We start from the raw sequence: 18,139 nt of genomic DNA, 5'->3' as shown, positions 1-18,139 counted from the left end.
TTTCTTAAGTCAGTGAGCTTTATTTAGGAAATAAATAGAATGGTTAAGAAAATATGCATGATTGTAATACATACAGCACTTGTCAGAATCAGACAGCATGAAAAGCCTATTTTTAGGCATATTACTCCCTGTGGTTGCAGGAACTGGCACAAAACTGGAGAAGTAACTTTCTGTCCCTGAAAGAACATTTTAAACATGGAAGACAGAAAAAGACAGAGATTCTGTGTCTGTGATGGCAAAGAATATCCAGCACCTTCCCAGATGAGCTTTGATGGGTACTTGTTTACAGAGTGAATTGTTTTGAAATGTGATACTTCATCACAACTAATTATTTTAAAGGCTGCTGTCCTGATGGAAATGAGAGATTAGAAAAACCTCTCCCTGTGCCAGCAGGCAGGCTGGAGGTTAGTCACAGCACAGGGCACTTCACCAGCCCTGCTAAGCAGCAGTGGTTTCCATGGTTTGCAAAATAGAAGTGGACAAACAGTTTTTCCTTCCCTTTATCTCTTGGCTTTGTGTTTTCAGTCAAGACACAGGAAATATTGCAAAGGAAAAATGCATAAAGTAATGGCATAAAGGCCTCTCTCACACACACACACACTCTGTCTGCAGGGTCAGGCATTGGGTTTGCACCCAGCTGGCCTCTGCCCTGTGGAACAGCTCACGGTGCTGGATACACTGCACCATGAGGCCACTGGAAGTTCAGAACCTGCTGCATCAAAGCCCAGCTCAACTCCACTGGTTCTGTCAAGCAGCTGTTCAGCAGGGAGTGAGGAGGGAGAGGCCTGCTGCTTACTTGGAATAAGATGCATCATTTGAACTTCACACACACAGAGACATTCCCAAGCTTGACTTGCTGACATATAAAAGTATAATTATTCATCCCTTACTTCTACTTTACAGAAAAAGACAAAGACAGTTCCAGTAGTTACTTCTGTTCTAAACATCAGAGCACATCAAAAGAATTAAGCAATGAAAAAGAATCAATATTTTCTAATAAGTCACTTGCCTTGAAGGCTCAGGAAGTGACTGAACATTCTGAAACAAAGCTGCTGAAGGTCTTTCCCTCTGCCTGGACTGGCAGCTCTGGATTACCCCAGTGGGTAACAACCCTCAGCACTCCACATCTGAAAAGAGAAAAGACTCCTTTGGCCATACAAGAGGTCATTCCCCCAGGGCACAGTGTAACCTGGTCACTGATTGCTGATGCAAGAGAACTTCTCTTTACACAGCACATAAATAGAGGTCTGAAACAAATAGTAAGAAATAAATCATCTGGTACGAGGAATTCGAGCTGCAAAGGCTATGCACAACTCAGTGCTTGCAAGGTCATCAATAAGCAGAAGCAGAGACACCATCAGTGCCACAGGGGAAGGAATTTGCCCTTGTCCCTGGTGGAGGAACAGCCAAAATCCCACAGGACTGCCAGACAGCACAGGCTGCCAGCTCTGCACCTCCTGGGAAAGGGAGCTGGGAAAGGGGTGCTGCTGGAGGGTGGGGAAAGCTCAGCATCACCCCTCACATCCCAGACACCTACGAAGGCAAGGGTGCTAAAAGGAGGTCAGCAACACTCTCTGCCAGACACCCAGGCAAAATGATCCCCAGGCCTGGGCCAGGCGTGGGAGAGCACAGTGCCTGCTTCCAACAAGCGCATCCGCGGGGGGTGGCTGCCATTAACATCGGCGCAGGAGCGCTGGCAGCTTGATGAAAGAATCTCCATCCTCAGCTGCAGCAGCGCACTCCGCGGGGCACCAGGCACAGCGCGCAGCAGGCTCAGCAGCAGCCAGCTCCGGCAGGAAGCTCTTCAGCTGACTGGAATCAATTCCAGGGAGCACAGGCTCAGGAACTCTGGATTTTGTGTGCACATGAAAACTAACAGCTCTCAAGCTGGTGGATTTGTCTTGTAAACTAACACAATTCAGTGGCTGACTGACCAGACACCTGTGCTGCAAGAGTCATTAGTTTGTTTCTATGATACATTTCAGGAAAAGTGTGTCCTCCTTCACATAGGCATATTTAGGTGACTGTAATTTGGACAGAGGGAGGAACATGGGACAGCCACTTGCAACATTCATCTGGTTCACTGGTCTCTGAAATGAAGCAGAAGTCAAGTCTGGGCGAAAGGCATCAATGATATGTTCCCTGTTATTCTGGTCAAGCAGCATAAATGTGACCTGGAAAAAAAACCCAGAATGAAGCAGAATGCTGAGGGACTGAAGTGAAACATAAACCAGCAAACACCAGAGACAGAAGAGCAAATAAGCTGCAAAAACAGCTGCATGCTCTATTGGTAATTAAATGCAAACTATAATGAAGGTTTCACAACCTGCAAGGTCAGTTCCCGTATGAAGTATTTAAAGCTCTGACACCCACAAAATAAAACAAAGTAAGGAATTTATTTTTTTTTGGTAGAGAACTAAACAGTTCAAAAATTGTTTTTTTTTTCTCCCTCTCACCTAGCAACTTAACCCTGAGCTGGGTTACAGATATTACAGTTCTGGGCTCCTCAATTCTAGAGAGATGTTGAGGTACTGGAATGTGTCCAGAGAAGGGCGACAAAGCTGGTGAGAGGCCTGGAGCACAGCCCTGTGAGGAGAGGCTGAGGGAGCTGGGGGTGTGCAGCCTGCAGAAGAGGAGGCTCAGGGCAGAGCTCATTGCTGTCTGCAGCTACCTGAAGGGAGGCTGTAGCCAGGTGGGGTTGGGCTCTTCTCCCAGGCAACCAGCAACAGAACAAGGGGACACAGTCTCAAGCTGTGCCAGGGGAGGTCTAGGGTGGATGTTAGGAGGAAGTTGTTGTCAGAGAGAGTGATTGGCATTGGAATGGGCTGCCCAGGGAGGTGGTGGAGTTGCCATCCCTGGAGGTGTTCAAGAAAAGCCTGAATGAGGCACTTAGTGCCATGGTCTAGTTGATTGGATGGGGCTGGGTGCTAGGTTGGACTGGATGATCTTGGAGGTCTCTTCCAACCTGGTTGATTCTATGATTACATTTATTCTGTTATTGTGGTTTGGATTCAAAAGCAGCAGCTCAGTGGCCTGTACACAAATAAGTAAAGACACTACCTAAATATCAGTGTAGAATCTCTCCATCTCATTCCCATTTCTATTAACTCATTGTTCTTTAGCTTTAAAAGTGAAATGGATGCAACAGTTCTGCAACACAGTGAGGATTGGGAACTTTGATACCTAAATGGTAGTAAGGCATTTAAGTGAAAGACTGATGGAATTATTACCACACAGAGGCAAGGGCTACAACAGGGACCAGAAACCTGTGCACACTGCCACTGCCTTTCTACCCATTGCTGCCATTATCAGATTCCACTTATAAAATTATAGAATCACAGAATGGTTTGTGTTGGAAGGGACCTCCAAAGGTCATCTGGTCCAAGCCCCCTGCAGTGAGCAGGGACATCCTCCACTAGATTGCAGTGTTCAAAGCCTCAGGTGTCAAGCCTGACCCTGAGTATCTCCAAAGATGGGGCCTCAACTACCTCCCTGGGCAACCTCTTCCAGTGTTCCACCACCCTTATGGTAAAGAACTTCCTCCTAATATCCAATCTTAATCTCCTCCTCTCTATTTCAAACCACTGCCTCTGTCCTGTCACTGCAGGCCTTTGCAAACAGTCCCTCTGCAGCCTTCTTGTAGGCTCCCTCAGTTACTGGAAGGCTGCTCTTATGTCTCACTAAAGCCTTCTTTCCTCCAGGCTGAACAACCCCAGCTCCCTCAGCCTGTCCTCATAGGAGAGGTGCTCCACCCTCTTGATCATTTTCGTGGCCCTCCTCTGGACCCACTCCAAGATGAGGGTCCCACAGGTCATCTATGATACGTTTGTAAGTAGAACTCTAACCTCACACCTCTGACACCTACAGATCATAGGCAGCAAATCATGATTCATTCATAAACTGATACTATCTATGTATAGCAACAGCCAGGAGGAAACAGCATCTGTCTTTAGCCCAGGGGGACAGAGGCTGGGACAGAACAAACACCATAATTCTCCTGGCTGAACAACCCCACAAAACCCCACAAAGTGAAGTATGGAATCAGAGTAGGAGCAGCTTCAGAGACAAACTGTTGCCCAAGACCACAGTATGGCTAATTGCCATGGGAGAGGAAAATGGGAAAGCACTTCAACTTCCACTGAGCTCCAGAGAAGGCTCCCTGGGTGCTCACTGGCTTTATGCTTGGATCCAACAGGAGAAGGTGACCTTCCTACCTTGTGCCTGAAAGGCCATGAAAGCAAAGCATCGTAGTCTCCTTTCATGACGACGAAGAACAGAGACATGTGGGTTCCTTTTCCTGTCCCATCCCCATTCAGATAAACCCTCAGGCAGACCTTGTAGCCATACTTTGCAGTGTAGAAAGCTGGAAATCAGAGACAAAGACATAATGAGTGTTCTGCTATCTGGGAAAAGGTGGTGTATGACGTGTTCTGCTACCACACAGATGAAAACAGGCAAATTAGCACACCCTGGAGACTAGAAGCAATGAAAATCCACTGCTTGGAATCCTTTTAGTGCCTCACACCTCAGTGAAAATTACCTGTTATTAGCCACACAAGCATATTTTACCTACTCAAATTACTTCACACATGGGAGAGAACCGCTGCAGAAAGCCATTGGGTACCATCAGGCACCAAGCTGTGGGTTAGATGAGACAGATCCAGCAGATTGCCCCTGCAAGTAACTGTAATGGAGGGCAAACTGCAGAATGAAAGCCTGTGGAAGAGCACATCACGAAGGCAGCAGAGCATGAGACGTTCACATAAACAGCATCTTAGTTTAAGGAGTTATTTTAAAGGTCCTCTTGTCCACATGAGCAGAAGGAAGCACTGCTGCAGAGCAGTGAGTGGGTTTGCTAACACACATACACACTCAGTTTTACCTGGTGAATACAAACTGACTGTTCTTCCAGTCACAGAGTCTTGGAGCTTCCTGCCAACATCTGTTATTTTCCACAGAAAGATCCCATCATAGGAAGCTTGCTCAGAGAACAGGAGAGTCTTGTGGAGAGTGCTGAGGCCTGCATCCTTCTGTGTCAGGCACCGGTGCAGCTCTGCAATCTAGAAAAGGCAAATCAGTCTTCAACCACTCCCCCCTCTCCAGGCTGTTGTGCTGCAGAAGCAGCAGAATCATTCTGGAGTTCTCATGTTCTGGAGAGCCTCCTTTGACCCTTAAGTGACAGCTGAGTGTTAACTGGATAAATGGTTGTTTGGTCCTCCTGCAATAATGCAGCTGTTAAGAGGATCAGTCAATTAAAACCCCTCCTGGATGCATTCCTGTGTGGCCTGCCCTAGGTGATCCTGCTTTGGCAGGGGGGGTTCGACTTGATGATCTCTGGAGGTCCTTTCCAAGCCCTAACATCCTGTGATTCTGTGTCTTGCTTGCTCACAGATCGTGGCTAACTCAGAACATTCACAACTCTCAGGAATACCTAAACACAGGCTTAGGTAACAGAGTTCTCCCTTTCAAAATGTACCCAAACCACCAAAAAGATCCTGTAGATGTGTCCAGAACTAATGGCTTCACAGCTCAAATTCCTGTGCCCACCCCTGTCCTGATCTCTGCACCACCCCTCCCTATGTCAGTAGCCACCCATCCCTGTGTTCTCTACAGAGCAAGCACTCAGGCAGTGCTGCACATCATCATTTACCTTCAGCTCCAGGCCTCGTATTAAGTTCTGATCAAGTTCACTCTGCCTTCGAAAGGCTGCAATTTCCAAGTTTGAGGTCTCCACCTCTTTATTGAGCACTGCCACAATGTTCTCAAACACATGTAGCTTATTTTCCAGCTCAGAAATCACTTTTTCCCTCACAAGCTGCTGCAGAACAGATTCCTCTTCAGAAGCAGAAGATCCAGGAAAACAGTCTACTTCCACATCCCTGCTGATGTCCAACCCTGCTGGGATCTGCAGATCAGAGATGCTTTTTCCAGCACCATTCCTACTCAGTTCTGACTGTGGGATGAAGCTGTTTGCAACCTTGGTAGCATTGAACAAGTTTGCCTTCAGCTGCCTTATGTGCTGCAGCAGAAGCAGCACATGGGCCCCAACTGCAGCTTTTTCATGCTCCTTTATCTTCTCCTTGCTTCCCTGTAAGAAGAAGACACTCTCAATGCACTCCCCATACACCTACCATAAATGATCTGGGGCCAAATCAAGCAATATTCCCTTGAACAAGGATGGAGAAACTGCAAGATACCAACTGAGCCAACCCTCAGAGGAGAGACAGAGAGAGAAAAACCAACAAAGCCTCTAAGGATCAGTTTAGGCTGCGTGTTCACACTGCACACAGGATATACAACCCCCCCCTACAACTGGCTCCCATTTCTGTATTAATCAGGATGCCAGCAGGCTCCCAGCAAGATTCTGAAGCCAATATTTAACACACATACTGCACACTAAAGATGAGACAAAGGAGCAGTTGCCAACTAAAACACAAAGAAGACCCTGTTTAAAGAGGTGTTACCCTGAAGGGAATATCCAAACCAGAGCAGAGCAGCACACCTGATAAACCAGCAGAGTTGTTAGAAACATTTGCTTTTATCTGAAGTGAATACACAGAGCAGCACAGGCTCAACTACACCTTACACCCACCCTGTAACCATGGCAGTTCCAACATCACCTCTACTAATAAAGTAGAGACTTTCTCTATTTTCTTAAAGATATATTTAAATCCAGGCCTACTACCTTGACCACAAAGGCAGGCTAGAGCAAAGGCACTGTGCTGAGCTGCACCCCCCCTGAGAGCCTCCTGAAGGCACTCACCCTAAATGAACAGCCAACTTCAGAAAAACAACATCCATCCCCGTTGATTAAGGGTGCAGAGCAGTTCTGTTGGGAAAAAACAAACAAACAATTAAAATAATCAACTAACAACTGAAAGTGATTCTTTTATTTACCCACAAACAACCAGGCCACAATCCCAGCAGCTATAAATCAGCTTAACTCAAGCCAAAGCACTGCCACAGCTTCCACAGTCCAACCAGCTTTGAAAATTCATTGGTAGATCAATCAAAGGCTGACTGACTGCAAGTCCCTTGCACACAGCCTGGCAGTTAGGTGTCCATCTATCAGACTCCATAATGACATAAGTTAAGAAAGCACAGTGATCCCCTGCTAGCAACCTCTCAGGGATGAAATGCCAATAAGCAAAGTGACCCAGCACAGTGGGCAGCACCATGGCCACAACCACTCCAACTCTCTTCCTGCTCTTGGAGAAGGCACAGAAGAGCTGTGTGATGCAATATGGCCTGGGTTGTGGCTCTAGCAGAGCAAAATCTCTCCCTGGTTTTCAGATGTAGTCCCCTTCACAACTAAAAGCATGCCTCTTTAAATGTGCTGCTACACAGCACGTCTTTCTTTTGCTGATGGGGGTCTCCTTGAATATCTGAAGCAAACATTTCCCCATTATTTTAAGATTGAGAAGATAACTTAATGAAGTTAACTGAGGGAGCAGGGAAGAGAAGTTAGTGAGCAGAGCTGTGCTGGGATGTAAAGAGTGCCCAGAGAGAACTGCTACAATCTGGCAACGTTCTCAGATGTTCCTTTAATGGGTACAAAGCAGCACTGCATTCACTCATCTTTTACCTACCTTCTCCTTTGATGTTGTTTCTGTTTGCATACACTTTTGTTCCTCACATAAACTGCCTTCACATGAATGTTCCTGTTATTAAAACAACAAGGAAAGGATTCAGTACCCTAATAAAATCTTTGAGCAGCTTTATTTAGGAGCCTTTGAAGCAAAGCTTCTGTTTGGGAATGCTATTCCCATTTTACAAAACTGTGGGGATCAGGGAGGCTTTTCTACAAGCAATTCTGTGTTATGGAAGAAAAGGTTTACAGCAAGTTTCTTGATATCTTCCTGAAAGATGTGGGTTTGAGGGAAAGAAAGGAAAGGTCTTCCTCAGGAGCACTCTGCCACGCAGCACAGCGCAGGGTACAAAATCCTTTGCCCCTGTGCAGACAGTGCCTGCTCTGGGCCTCACTATGCAGTGAGCTGCTGAGTGCTCTGGCTTCTTTTCAGAGGAAACAACATCCAGAAATTCGGGACCAAAGCACATCTGCTAACAGCAGGTGCTGCTGTCCCCTGTCCAACAACCTGCAGACTCAGAGCTTTCTCAAGCTGAGCCTCTAAGCTGATTACTCTTCAGTCTGGCAGGTGTGCTCAGTGATGGCTCTGCAGATGCAATACCTGGTAAGTGCAAGTACAAAGTGTGATCTTTCACTTCTGGGCCCCAGAGCTTTAGGAAACTACTTACAGATGCTTTGCAAGGCCACCCAGGGAAATGTGATACAAGATTGGCAATATACAGGTCTTGCCCAGTGCAAACCATAGCTGTGTGCATCCACACACAGCTACACACAATGATATGCAGGTGGACTACAGAAGAGAAAGCAACTACACAGGAAACCCAAATATAAACTCTTCTTGCACTGACTTCATATAGTTTGCTTAATGTGCAGATCCTTCTTGCATCCTGCTTGTGAACATTTTGAAGGCTGGAATCCAAATTTTCCATCACGATGTGCTAATGCAAAATGCATTACTGCGAGCATGAGACTTCCTGCCAGCTCTGGCTCCAAGTTATCCTAAAGTAATCCTCCTGCTGCTGCTTCATACAACTGGAATATGTGTATTTGACACAGCAACTGGCAGCTTTCAATTCATACTGTTGGGGGAGGGGCTGTCTTTAATCTTTATAAACACTTCTGCATGTCAGTTTGTCTCCTATAGCAGTCTAGAAATTGATAGAGCCATTCCAGCAGTCTCCAAAGCCCTGCTAAAAGTCCCACGGTTTCTCTTTCAATAGAGAAGAGGAGGCTCAGGGGTGATCCCATTGCTGTCTACAACTACCTGAAGGGAGGCTGTAGCCAGGTGAGGCTTGGTCTCCTCTCCCAGGCAACCAGCAATAGAACAAAGGGACAGAGTCTCAAGTTGTGCCGGGGGAGGTCTAGGCTGGATGTTAGGAGAAAGTTGTTGTCAGAGAGAGTGATTGGCATTGGAATGGGCTGCCCAGAGAGGTGGTGCAGTTGCCATCCCTGGAAGTGTTCAGGAAACGACTGGATGGGGCACTCAGTGCTATGGTCCAGTTGACTGGATAGGGCTTGGTGATCTTGAAGGTCTCTTCCAACCTGTTTGATTCTAAGTACATCCTCAGAAATACAGCCATGTGTTTTTTTCTTAGTCTGTACCTCATTTCTCAACACTCTATACCTTAGCCATTGCACAAGGTGTGCCAAGCTTTTTTAAAGTATGGGTATAAAAGAACTCTCAAGACAAATAATTAAGAGAGAGACAGAAGTGCCAAAAACCTACTGTTTGCTCCCAGAGGATTGTGGGTCCATGGAAGACACACAAACAACCAAGAATCATATGCCATGTGACTGCAACCTTAATAACCAGGAACATTCCAATTTTACAAATCCTAGCTAAGGCAGAAAGAGACAAATGAACATCTCAAGGCCATTCCCCTGCCTGGCTGCCAAGGTCTCCTAACCAGAAAGTTAATTAGATGACAGCTAACCGGAATGGGTGGGAGGAAAACAGATCTTCACTGCAGGAAAACGAAGCCTGCTGAGGCAGCCCTTTGGTACCACAGACCTCTGGAAGGAGAAAGGTGCTCAGGGAGCACTCACATAGCTCTGGTTTCCTCCTCCAGCTCTCAGGAAGGCGGAAAGGGATTGAGTGTTGCCACCTTCTGGTATTTACCGTTTCTCTGAGACATACACTGGATGTAGGTGCCTGTGCCTAGACATTCTTCTCTTTAAGTTAGTAAGATATGAAATGCACATAGTAAAAGCTTCCCAAGAAGCAGGTGTTGGCAAGAGCACCTTGCTCTTACCCTACAAAGAGTGCTTTCCTCAGGCTGTTGAATTCTCACAGCTCACTACTTGGAAAGGCATAAATCTCTGGCAGTTACAACATGGCAGAGCTATCTCTGTCACAGCAACACAAAACACAACTTAAACATTAAAAAAAATGAAGTAAATATGTTTAAACAGTCACTAAAAATTAGTGGCAGATTCAGCGTTCTCTTCCTGGTCTGCATGGACACTGCTGCTGATCTGGGGAGTTGTATCTGATCACACCTAACAGAAATACTCTGGCAAAGACCTGCCTTACACTTTTGTGGGCAGTTTCAGCTGGAATCAAATGCCAGCCACTTCCAAGATCTCTCCCCTGCCACACTCTGTGTTCTTCTGCTCCTTCCCTACCCCATGCTGGGATACATGCTTTGAAATGAGACATGGGCTGCCCAAGCCCTGGATGAGCACACATCTACTTCCCTCTCTGTTGTAACAGCTCATTTCCCCCTCCAACACAGGCATGGAAAACTTAGGCAACTCAGGAAAACGAAATATCCTCCAAGTGGAATAGCGTTCATGAAATCAAGATGAAAAATGTCACGACAGATTATTTAAGGCATTAATACAAAGCCCTAATGTGAAACAGAGAAATGTTCTTACTTGGTAGTCACTACTGGAGAAGCTCCTCTTGCACTTCTGACACATCGTCACGTTATTAACACAGCCATTCTCCAAATGATCTGCAAGCTTCTTTCTCATCACCACGTGGCCACAACCAGTGTGACAAGGGATTAAAGCATATTCACACAAACTCTGGTGCTCCTGGGAGAGGAGAGTTGAGTTATTAACCAACCTGTAAACTGCAGATAGGCATATATCTCTAAACAGCCTCTCTTCTGCCAGCCTGGATCTTTGCTTCGCATTTCTTGCTTGGGTAAAGTCCCACTCCACAGTTTTGTCGAGGTTAGTGGTGACTTTACTGGGGCTTTTTCCTCAGTTCTTAACTTAAAAAGCAAAATCAACAAACAACATTTGATAAATTCAAACTTGAGCTCTTCCTTGAACTGTACCTCTCAAGTTCTTTTGCTTAAGAAATAATCTGATTCTGGTCCCAGCTTTTTCTTCCTTTGTATGACAAGATCCCTAATTTTTAGCTCAGGGGGTTTTCAGGGGGTTTTCTGGGGGGGGGGGGGGTTGGATGGGTTTTTTTTGAGCATTGAGGCCATCCCACTCTAGCTGGTGGGATCAATATGGTTAGTCTGCTGACATGTCTGCACAGCACAGAAGAATGGATCTGACATCAGCTATGCAACAATTAGGACACGACCCTTACCTACACTCAAAATAACTTTTACAGTGTTTCCTTTTTGCTGTTTGCATCCTCTCATCACAACAAGGCAAAACCCCAGCATGTGCCTTTCAGAAGCACATCAACAGGTCTGTTGGCAGACTCTTAGGCACACAGTATCTGAGGGAGAACCATTTAGTCTGACCTCTTTTACCGAAGCTTCTGCAGACACCATGTCACAACTAATTTTGTCTTTGAAGGGAGATGGCTGTCCCCTACAGAACAGGCTCAGAAATGCCAATTGCAATCACACGCCCAGCTCTCAAATCAATTTTGCTATGTATTCATGCTGAGAGGGACTCCACTTCTCAAAATGAGGAGACTAAAGAAACGGGGCAGATTTTTCCTTTAAAGGGGAATCCACCCAAAAATTAGCAAAGGCAAGGCAGCAGCACCTCAGTGCTTATCAGATCGAGGCATACACAGCAGACTCCCCCTCCTAAACACAGAAACCCCCTCTGCTCCTACACCAGGGGACCAAAATGGAGCTGCTTTGACATCAGAATTATCTGCATGTTTTCACTGCTCTAATTTGCACAGCAGATCCACAAATCATTTCACTTGGGGCATTTCACATCAGTCTCAAAAGCATGATGAGCACATTCAAGCAGTAGGAGTCATTTCTGCAAAAGGAGATGATTTCTCTCACAAAAATGTACTGAGGATATTGCCCATAACAGTGTTCTGGAGACTGAAGCATTTTGGTCTGTCAAAACCTGCTTCTAGCACCCTTGCATTTAAATAGTAAGGAAAGTACTGGAAAAAGAAACTATAGTTGATGTACCTTTGTGCAACATGAATTTCACAATCATTCAGGGTGCTCTGGATTTGGTCAAGGCCCTAAGTAAAGTTAATGGCATGGGTTTAGATATCCTCTGGGCATAAATCGTGGTACTCACACTGATTCTAATGAAACTGCATTAATTAAGTGTTTGCTGAAAGGCTACTTCCATTGTCTTTCTGGCCCCATTCAAGGAAGAGTGCATGTTCATTTCAATAAACTGCTTTTAAACCTACTTCAAAGTCCTTCATGATACCAGACCAACTGCATCCGAGGGTCACACAGTGCACTTTGAGCTCAGAAATCTCTTTGTTAATGGCAGCATCACCAAAAGCCTGGAAAGCAAACACAGTAGAGAACTCAAAACCAACACAAAACCATCAAGCCACTGATCAGAAAGAACTCCAGGCACAGCAATAAGGTGATTGTGTCAACATTTCAGATTGATAAACCCCTTGTTTTATTTTTCATGTACTTAGTGCCACAAGACTCCCTAAGCCAGCAAGTTAATCTTGGTGCAGGGGGGAGCCCAAATAATGGTTAAATAATTTCTTTCCTATGCTTCAAAAAAATCAACTCCTTGATGTGATATGATTCACTGAAAGTATGCCTAGCCAGCTGCAGCTATTATTTTAGGTTTCTCTTCTCAGAAGCCTGAAATATTTCACATGCAGTCAATGTGCTGACAGGACCCTAACTAGAGGGTGCTACCACGTGCTACTCCTAATGAATGGGTTTCATTATGGCGGTCATTAACACCTCCTAAACGTGCTGCAGAGAGGACTTGAGACTGTTCTGCAGTGAGAGCAGTTTCTCAGGCCATGGCTGTTTCCATTTAGTATGGCACTGTGCACCAAAGAAATGCAAACCATATGTGAGTGGGGTTTGCTTTGCACTAAGTAGGGGTTTTTATGCATAACCATGAAAAACTCTACCATTATTATGGAAATTACCAATCTACACACTTAATATTACATCCTGCACAATCAAGGCAGGTACAACTGACACAAGAAAAAGCCCTGCTGAAGCTAATGGTTGTGGCTAAGATCACAATACAGTGTATTGCAGATTTCCCATGTCACAGCAGAGGGCAAGGCAAGAACCTGGGGGAGAAGCTTCTTAAAGGCAGGAAAACATTTACAAGTGATGCCCACACTGCAAGAAAGTTACTGAAATGCTACACAACAAGCTGAGAAAAATAAGCACAATTATCAGAATCAGCATGCCTGATGAGGTTTTTTAATCTAGATACAAGATGTTCTTACTCACCTACACTCATCATACTAAAACACCCTAAAGCAGCCCAGACGACGCTACAAAGGGTAACAGTAAGATACATTTCTAGATGCAGACTCTCACAGAAACTCATTTCCTAATGTCCAGAACTTTGCACACAAATTGCAAACTACTCCACACACACGAAGAAAAGATTAAAAAGCAATCAGCTAGGTTGTACAAACCCACGTCTGGCTCCATCTGCACATATGGAAGAGTTTGTGTGACGAGCCAGCAATTAATACAATTAGTTTTCCCTCCCCATCCTCGAAAACACTTTAGCCTAATCTATTTGCAAAATCAAAGAAAAGAAATTCAAGCTATCAGGCAGAGGGTAGCTTGTGTCATAAGAGAAAAACTCAAGGAATTTCCTGGCATTACAAACCAGATAATTGAAAATATATTTAAGTACAGGGACAGTCCCAGCAGCGCCTGAGGTTCTCACTGCTGTGGGCACTCCCTGTGCTTCTTCTTTCACATTTCTACTTGCTAAATTACTATGGCCACTACCCAGGTGAAAAACAAGGTAGGAAATCCTCCTCTCCTCTTTTGGCCATGCAGGTTACTGCTTCAAAATAGTCAAGTGAAGCTCTACCCTCTTCTCTGGGAACCTGAGTTTGCACAGAACTTCGGCAGGGACCTGAGTCAGCCTCTCAGCAGAGTAAATGTCAGACTCTCACTGGCATGAAAGCGCTCTAGGTCCAACAGAAGGAAACGAAACATTTCTCTCTCATTTAATGTATTGTGGTCTCATCTCCCTCTTTTCATCTTAGCTGTTTCAAAGGAAGATGTTGGTGCAAGAGCTGATGATGTTGATTATGAGTGGCCGTTAGGGCACACATACCTGCCCAGACCTGCCTGTCTCAGAGCTGTCTGACACAAGTGGAGGTGCCCTGCCATGTCCCACCCAAAAAACACTGTCAGATGCATTCCTCCTTGCCACTCTGACCCATACCAATGTGCACCCTGAAGCTTCCAGCCACGGGAGGACTCTGGTCTACAGCTCGTGTGGTCAGGAAAGTCAGCTAGTGGTGAGCTTAACAAATGGATCAATCTGACCAGGATAAATCCAGGTGGCTTTTTTTCTCTCCAGCTAACCTTGGTCCTCTGCAGCTGAACCAGGATCTACAGTTGCTCTAAACACAGACAGGGAGGGAAGAGCCACAAAGCAGCTCATGTTCAGTTCAGAGCGGAGAATTCCCTCCTATGCCAGGCCCATTAATGACATCAGGGAGGATACGAGCAGAGGCTTGGGAAGATGCCCTCATTCTTCTCACTCTTCCGTGGCAGATGCAGATGCTCAGTAACTGATACTGATTAACAGCACCATGATAACGCTTGGTGTTGTATGGTAAGGGATTGTAAATCAGAAGGGTAACAGGGAAGAAACAGGAGATACCGCAGAAATAAATCATGGGAGAAGCTAAGGCAAATACACATCCTCACAGGGCCCCGTGTAGGTGTCTTATTTAAAGTATAAACACACAGCAGAGCAAAAAATCGTGAAGCAAAGCCACAGCAAAGGTAAGGCAGAGATCATCAGGAACAGATAGACAGAATAAAGCCGCTAAATGCTCCTTATTGTTTGTGTTGTTTACAAACTCCAACCACTTGCTGTAAGCTGATCCGTGCAGGCAGAGCCTTATGTCTTGCTGATGATTGACTTCATCTGGACCCTCAACAGGCATAAGAATCTGCCCAAGCAGATCAACTTGCAAGAGTGACTGTTTACAACCACCCACCCACAGATTCTGCAGAAAGTCCCAGCAGCTCCAGTGAGAATCCCACAGCAGAGAAATCCCAAAGTTATTAGAGAAGTGATATTCAACACAGAGTAAGAAGTTCATATGGGTTTAGCTGTACCTATTTGTGGTTACATGATGCATGAAATTCTGTTACTGGGAAATCTATGGTAGAATTGAGGATTTCTTCTGAGCTGTTCCAAGTTCAGCATTAACTGCAGCTTCAGTATTTTGCTGCAGCCACTTCCTAAACCTTGCCTTTTACCTCACTGCCAGCTGCTTATTTGGTTTCAGTTTTCCTTAACCAATTTCGACAGAATGTGGGTCTCTTGGTACTCCTGCACATAATCAGAAAAGAAGGGAAAAGACAACATGGAACTGAGCCCTGTGGCCCAGTATGCATTCAGGATATGGAATAGTGCAGTGGTCTGCCTGGAAAATTACACAACAGCAGAAGAGATTTGCACAGTTAACTTGCAGATTAAACATTTGCCAGTGCATAGTCTTTTATCTATTATTACATTCAGCTCTGTGCTTTCCACTATTTCCTGCAGATATCTTGGCTGTCAAAACACTTTCTAGGCAATTCAGCTGGTTAGCTGACACTTGAGCTTTTTCTCTTAGGGAATGCTCCACCTTTAATGTTGGTCACATGTTTGAAGGGTAGAGAGAACCATGAGATTGGAAAAGCCACTAGAATACTTACTAAGGACAGTAAGTAACAGCTAGGATGTATTATTACAAGCAGGAAAGCACTGGTTACTTTGAGACAATATAAAGTTAATTATATGGAAGAGTGTGAGATTTCATGCTGCAGAACCAGATGGACATGGAAAGCCTTAGGTTGCCATTACACTTCATTAAATCAAAAGCTGTGGGAAATCCAAATGACTAAAGCATGAGCTGAAACGTGTTAACTACCAGTTGCTATCACACTCTGCATTACTCTCTCCTAAACTGCAGCCCAGAGATGACTGTAGGGCAGCCCAGAGAAAGGTTGGTGGTGATGAACTGTGAACTGCAACTTACCCTTTCTTCTGCCAACAGGCTTTCCTCACTCAAAGTGCTGGGATCTTCCTCCTTACATTTCTGGCAAATTGCATTTTTATTGTTTCTGGGGAAAAAAAAAAAAGAAAACCAAAAAGAAAGGGGAATGAAGTAGCTGTTCAGCAGGTTGTCCAAGAGAATGGCTTTTATTGCATATCACTGCATCCAGTTCTGGAACCCCTAATACAAGAGGGATGTGGACATGCTAGAAAGTGTCCAGAGAAGGGCCACAAGGATGCTCAGAGGGCTGCAGCACCTCTCCTATGAGGACAGACTGAAAGAGTTGAGGCTGTTCAGTCTGGAGAAGAGAAGGCTCTGAGGTGACCTGATTGTGGCCTTCCAGGATCTGAAAGGGGCCTCCAAAAAAGCTGGGGAGGGACTTTTTAGGCTATCAGGGAGTGACAGGACTGGGGGGAATGGAGCAAAGCTGGAGGTGGGGAGATTCAGCCTGGACGTGAGGAGGAAGTTGTTGAGCATGAGAGTGGTGAGAGGCTGGAATGGGTTGCCTAGGGATGCAGTTGAGGCCCCATGCCTGGAGGTGTTTAAGGCCAGGCTGGATGAGGCTCTGTCCAGCCTCTAGGGTAGGGTGTCCCTGCCCATGGCATGGGGGTTGGAACTAGATGATCCTTGTGGTCTCTTCCAACGCTGACTGATTCTCTGTTTGTAACTGATGATAGCAGCATCATAGCATGGAGTGATCCAGCTCAATTATTAAAATAAAATTTTACATAGCATTTACCACAATCCCATAACATCACACATCAAAGAACTGTAAAGTCCCGTGGAAGTACTCAGTTCTTCAAGGTAAAATCAGAATCATCATCTCATACAGGTATAAAAATTGACACCTGTAGCCCAGCCTTCCCCACCCTGTAAATTTCCAAACTGGAAATAAGTAGGAGCTAGGGAGTAGCCTGCAGTCCCCCCCAGTTAATACTTCCAGACAGTAAAATGGCTGTGATCCAGCAGATCAGGTAGCTACAGGCTCAGCTACAGAGCTCAGTGGCACAGCACAGCTTGCAGCCACAGAAACCCCCAGAATGATGTGACCCTCTGAGACAAGGACCTACCGTACAATCCAGGAGAGGCAGGCTGAGCAGTACCTGTGCCCACAGAGCGTCTGCAGGGCTTTCTTCAGAACGTTATTGCAGCTGCTGCACAGGTACTTCTGATCAGGCACATCCTCACAGATGTTACTGGGATATCCAAAAGGAAATTCATTTTCATCAGGAGAAGAGCCAGGGACATCCTGTGGGTCTCTAGTTGCCAGTTCAGCCATCTGAAGTAACCTACTGTCAGAGACAGGAGAGAAAAAATAAACAGATGCTCAGACAAGCAGACCTTTGCTCACTGATGTCAGAGCATACAGCAGGTATCCAAGTCCATGAGCAGCTCCAAACCTGTGCAGCAGTCTGGTGATCTCTTTAACTGAGTCTGCAGCTGGCATGCGTGACTAAATGTCACAGTGGGGTTTGACTAGGTACCAGCAGGAAATTACTGTACAGGTTTAAAATTTCCCTCAAACACAACATGAGAAGAGACAGCTTATTAAAATAAAAAGTTGGGGGGGGGGCTGTGCTTCCCAGAGTTTATTTAGCTTGTAGAAAGATGAAGCAATGCCATCACCTCAGAGCTGCAATCCCACCAGTCCACATCACTGAGTAATTTCCTGTAGAGTAAATCCCCAACCACCTTCAATTCCCAGCAGCCAAAATTCACCATGTGGAAACTGAGCATCTGATGTGTTTACAGTGACTTTCCTGAAGTCACAAAGTGGTGGTGAAATGAAAAATGAAAGCTTTTCGTGAGCCTGAGGTTAACGCTTGTGCCCTCAGCAGACACACCTCCCGTGCCAAGGTGCCATGCGCCTTGGGTGCTGGCCTTGGCTAACCAGAGCTGTGCAGCTGAGTATTTTTGGAAGTGCAACCAAAACTGACTCTGGTGTCTCCACAGTCATTTGGAAAGTTCAAGAAGGGCTGGCACAGTTTGATCACAGTAATGCTTTTAGAAATCTACTTCCCCCCCCCATCCCTCTTAACTGCACTGCCACGCAACAATCTAGCTCGGCATATCAAAGGTAACACGGACTAACAAGCCTTTGGGAAAGCCAGAGCAGCAGTGCAGGGCCAGGCGGGCACAGG

The 18,139-nt window shown here is 45.6% G+C and overlaps 1 protein-coding gene across 3 annotated transcripts; it reads right to left on the bottom strand.

The window, feature by feature from the left end:
* TRAF1 (TNF receptor associated factor 1) lies at positions 1-17,278 on the bottom strand. 3 transcript variants are annotated; one of them, XM_064170931.1, is made up of 10 exons: positions 17,069-17,278; positions 15,981-16,065; positions 12,171-12,269; positions 10,466-10,627; positions 7,590-7,661; positions 6,764-6,829; positions 5,651-6,088; positions 4,883-5,060; positions 4,215-4,363; positions 1-2,174 (listed from the first exon to the last, which is right to left on the bottom strand). In XM_064170931.1, exons 1-10 carry the CDS (start codon positions 17,275-17,277, stop codon positions 1,959-1,961), a joined length of 1,674 nt encoding a protein of 557 aa, XP_064027001.1. In that variant the 5' UTR covers position 17,278; the 3' UTR covers positions 1-1,958. The 3 variants fall into 3 exon arrangements, with proteins under 3 accessions (XP_064027001.1, XP_064027002.1, XP_064027003.1); XM_064170932.1 differs by having other exon boundaries at positions 17,102-17,278; XM_064170933.1 differs by lacking the exons at positions 15,981-16,065; positions 17,069-17,278 and adding an exon at positions 15,073-15,140.
* Between the last annotated feature and the right edge of the window lie 861 nt (positions 17,279-18,139).

The sequence above is a fragment of the Pogoniulus pusillus genome, chromosome 35, assembly GCF_015220805.1.
Source record: "Pogoniulus pusillus isolate bPogPus1 chromosome 35, bPogPus1.pri, whole genome shotgun sequence".
Taxonomy (NCBI): Eukaryota; Metazoa; Chordata; class Aves; order Piciformes; family Lybiidae; genus Pogoniulus; species Pogoniulus pusillus.
This window is presented reverse-complemented; position numbering and strand designations above follow the sequence as displayed.

Coding starts and splice junctions, on each gene's coding strand:
- TRAF1 (XM_064170931.1), bottom strand. CDS start 17,277: ATGGCTGAACTGGCAACTAGAGACCCACAGGATGTCCCTGGCTCTTCT. Junction 10,628..12,170: donor GTATCATGAAGGACTTTGAA/GTAGGTTTAAAA, acceptor CTCCTCTCCCAG/GAGCACCAGAGTTTGTGTGA. Junction 6,830..7,589: donor AAACAACATCAAAGGAGAAG/GTAGGTAAAAGA, acceptor TTTTCCCAACAG/AACTGCTCTGCACCCTTAAT.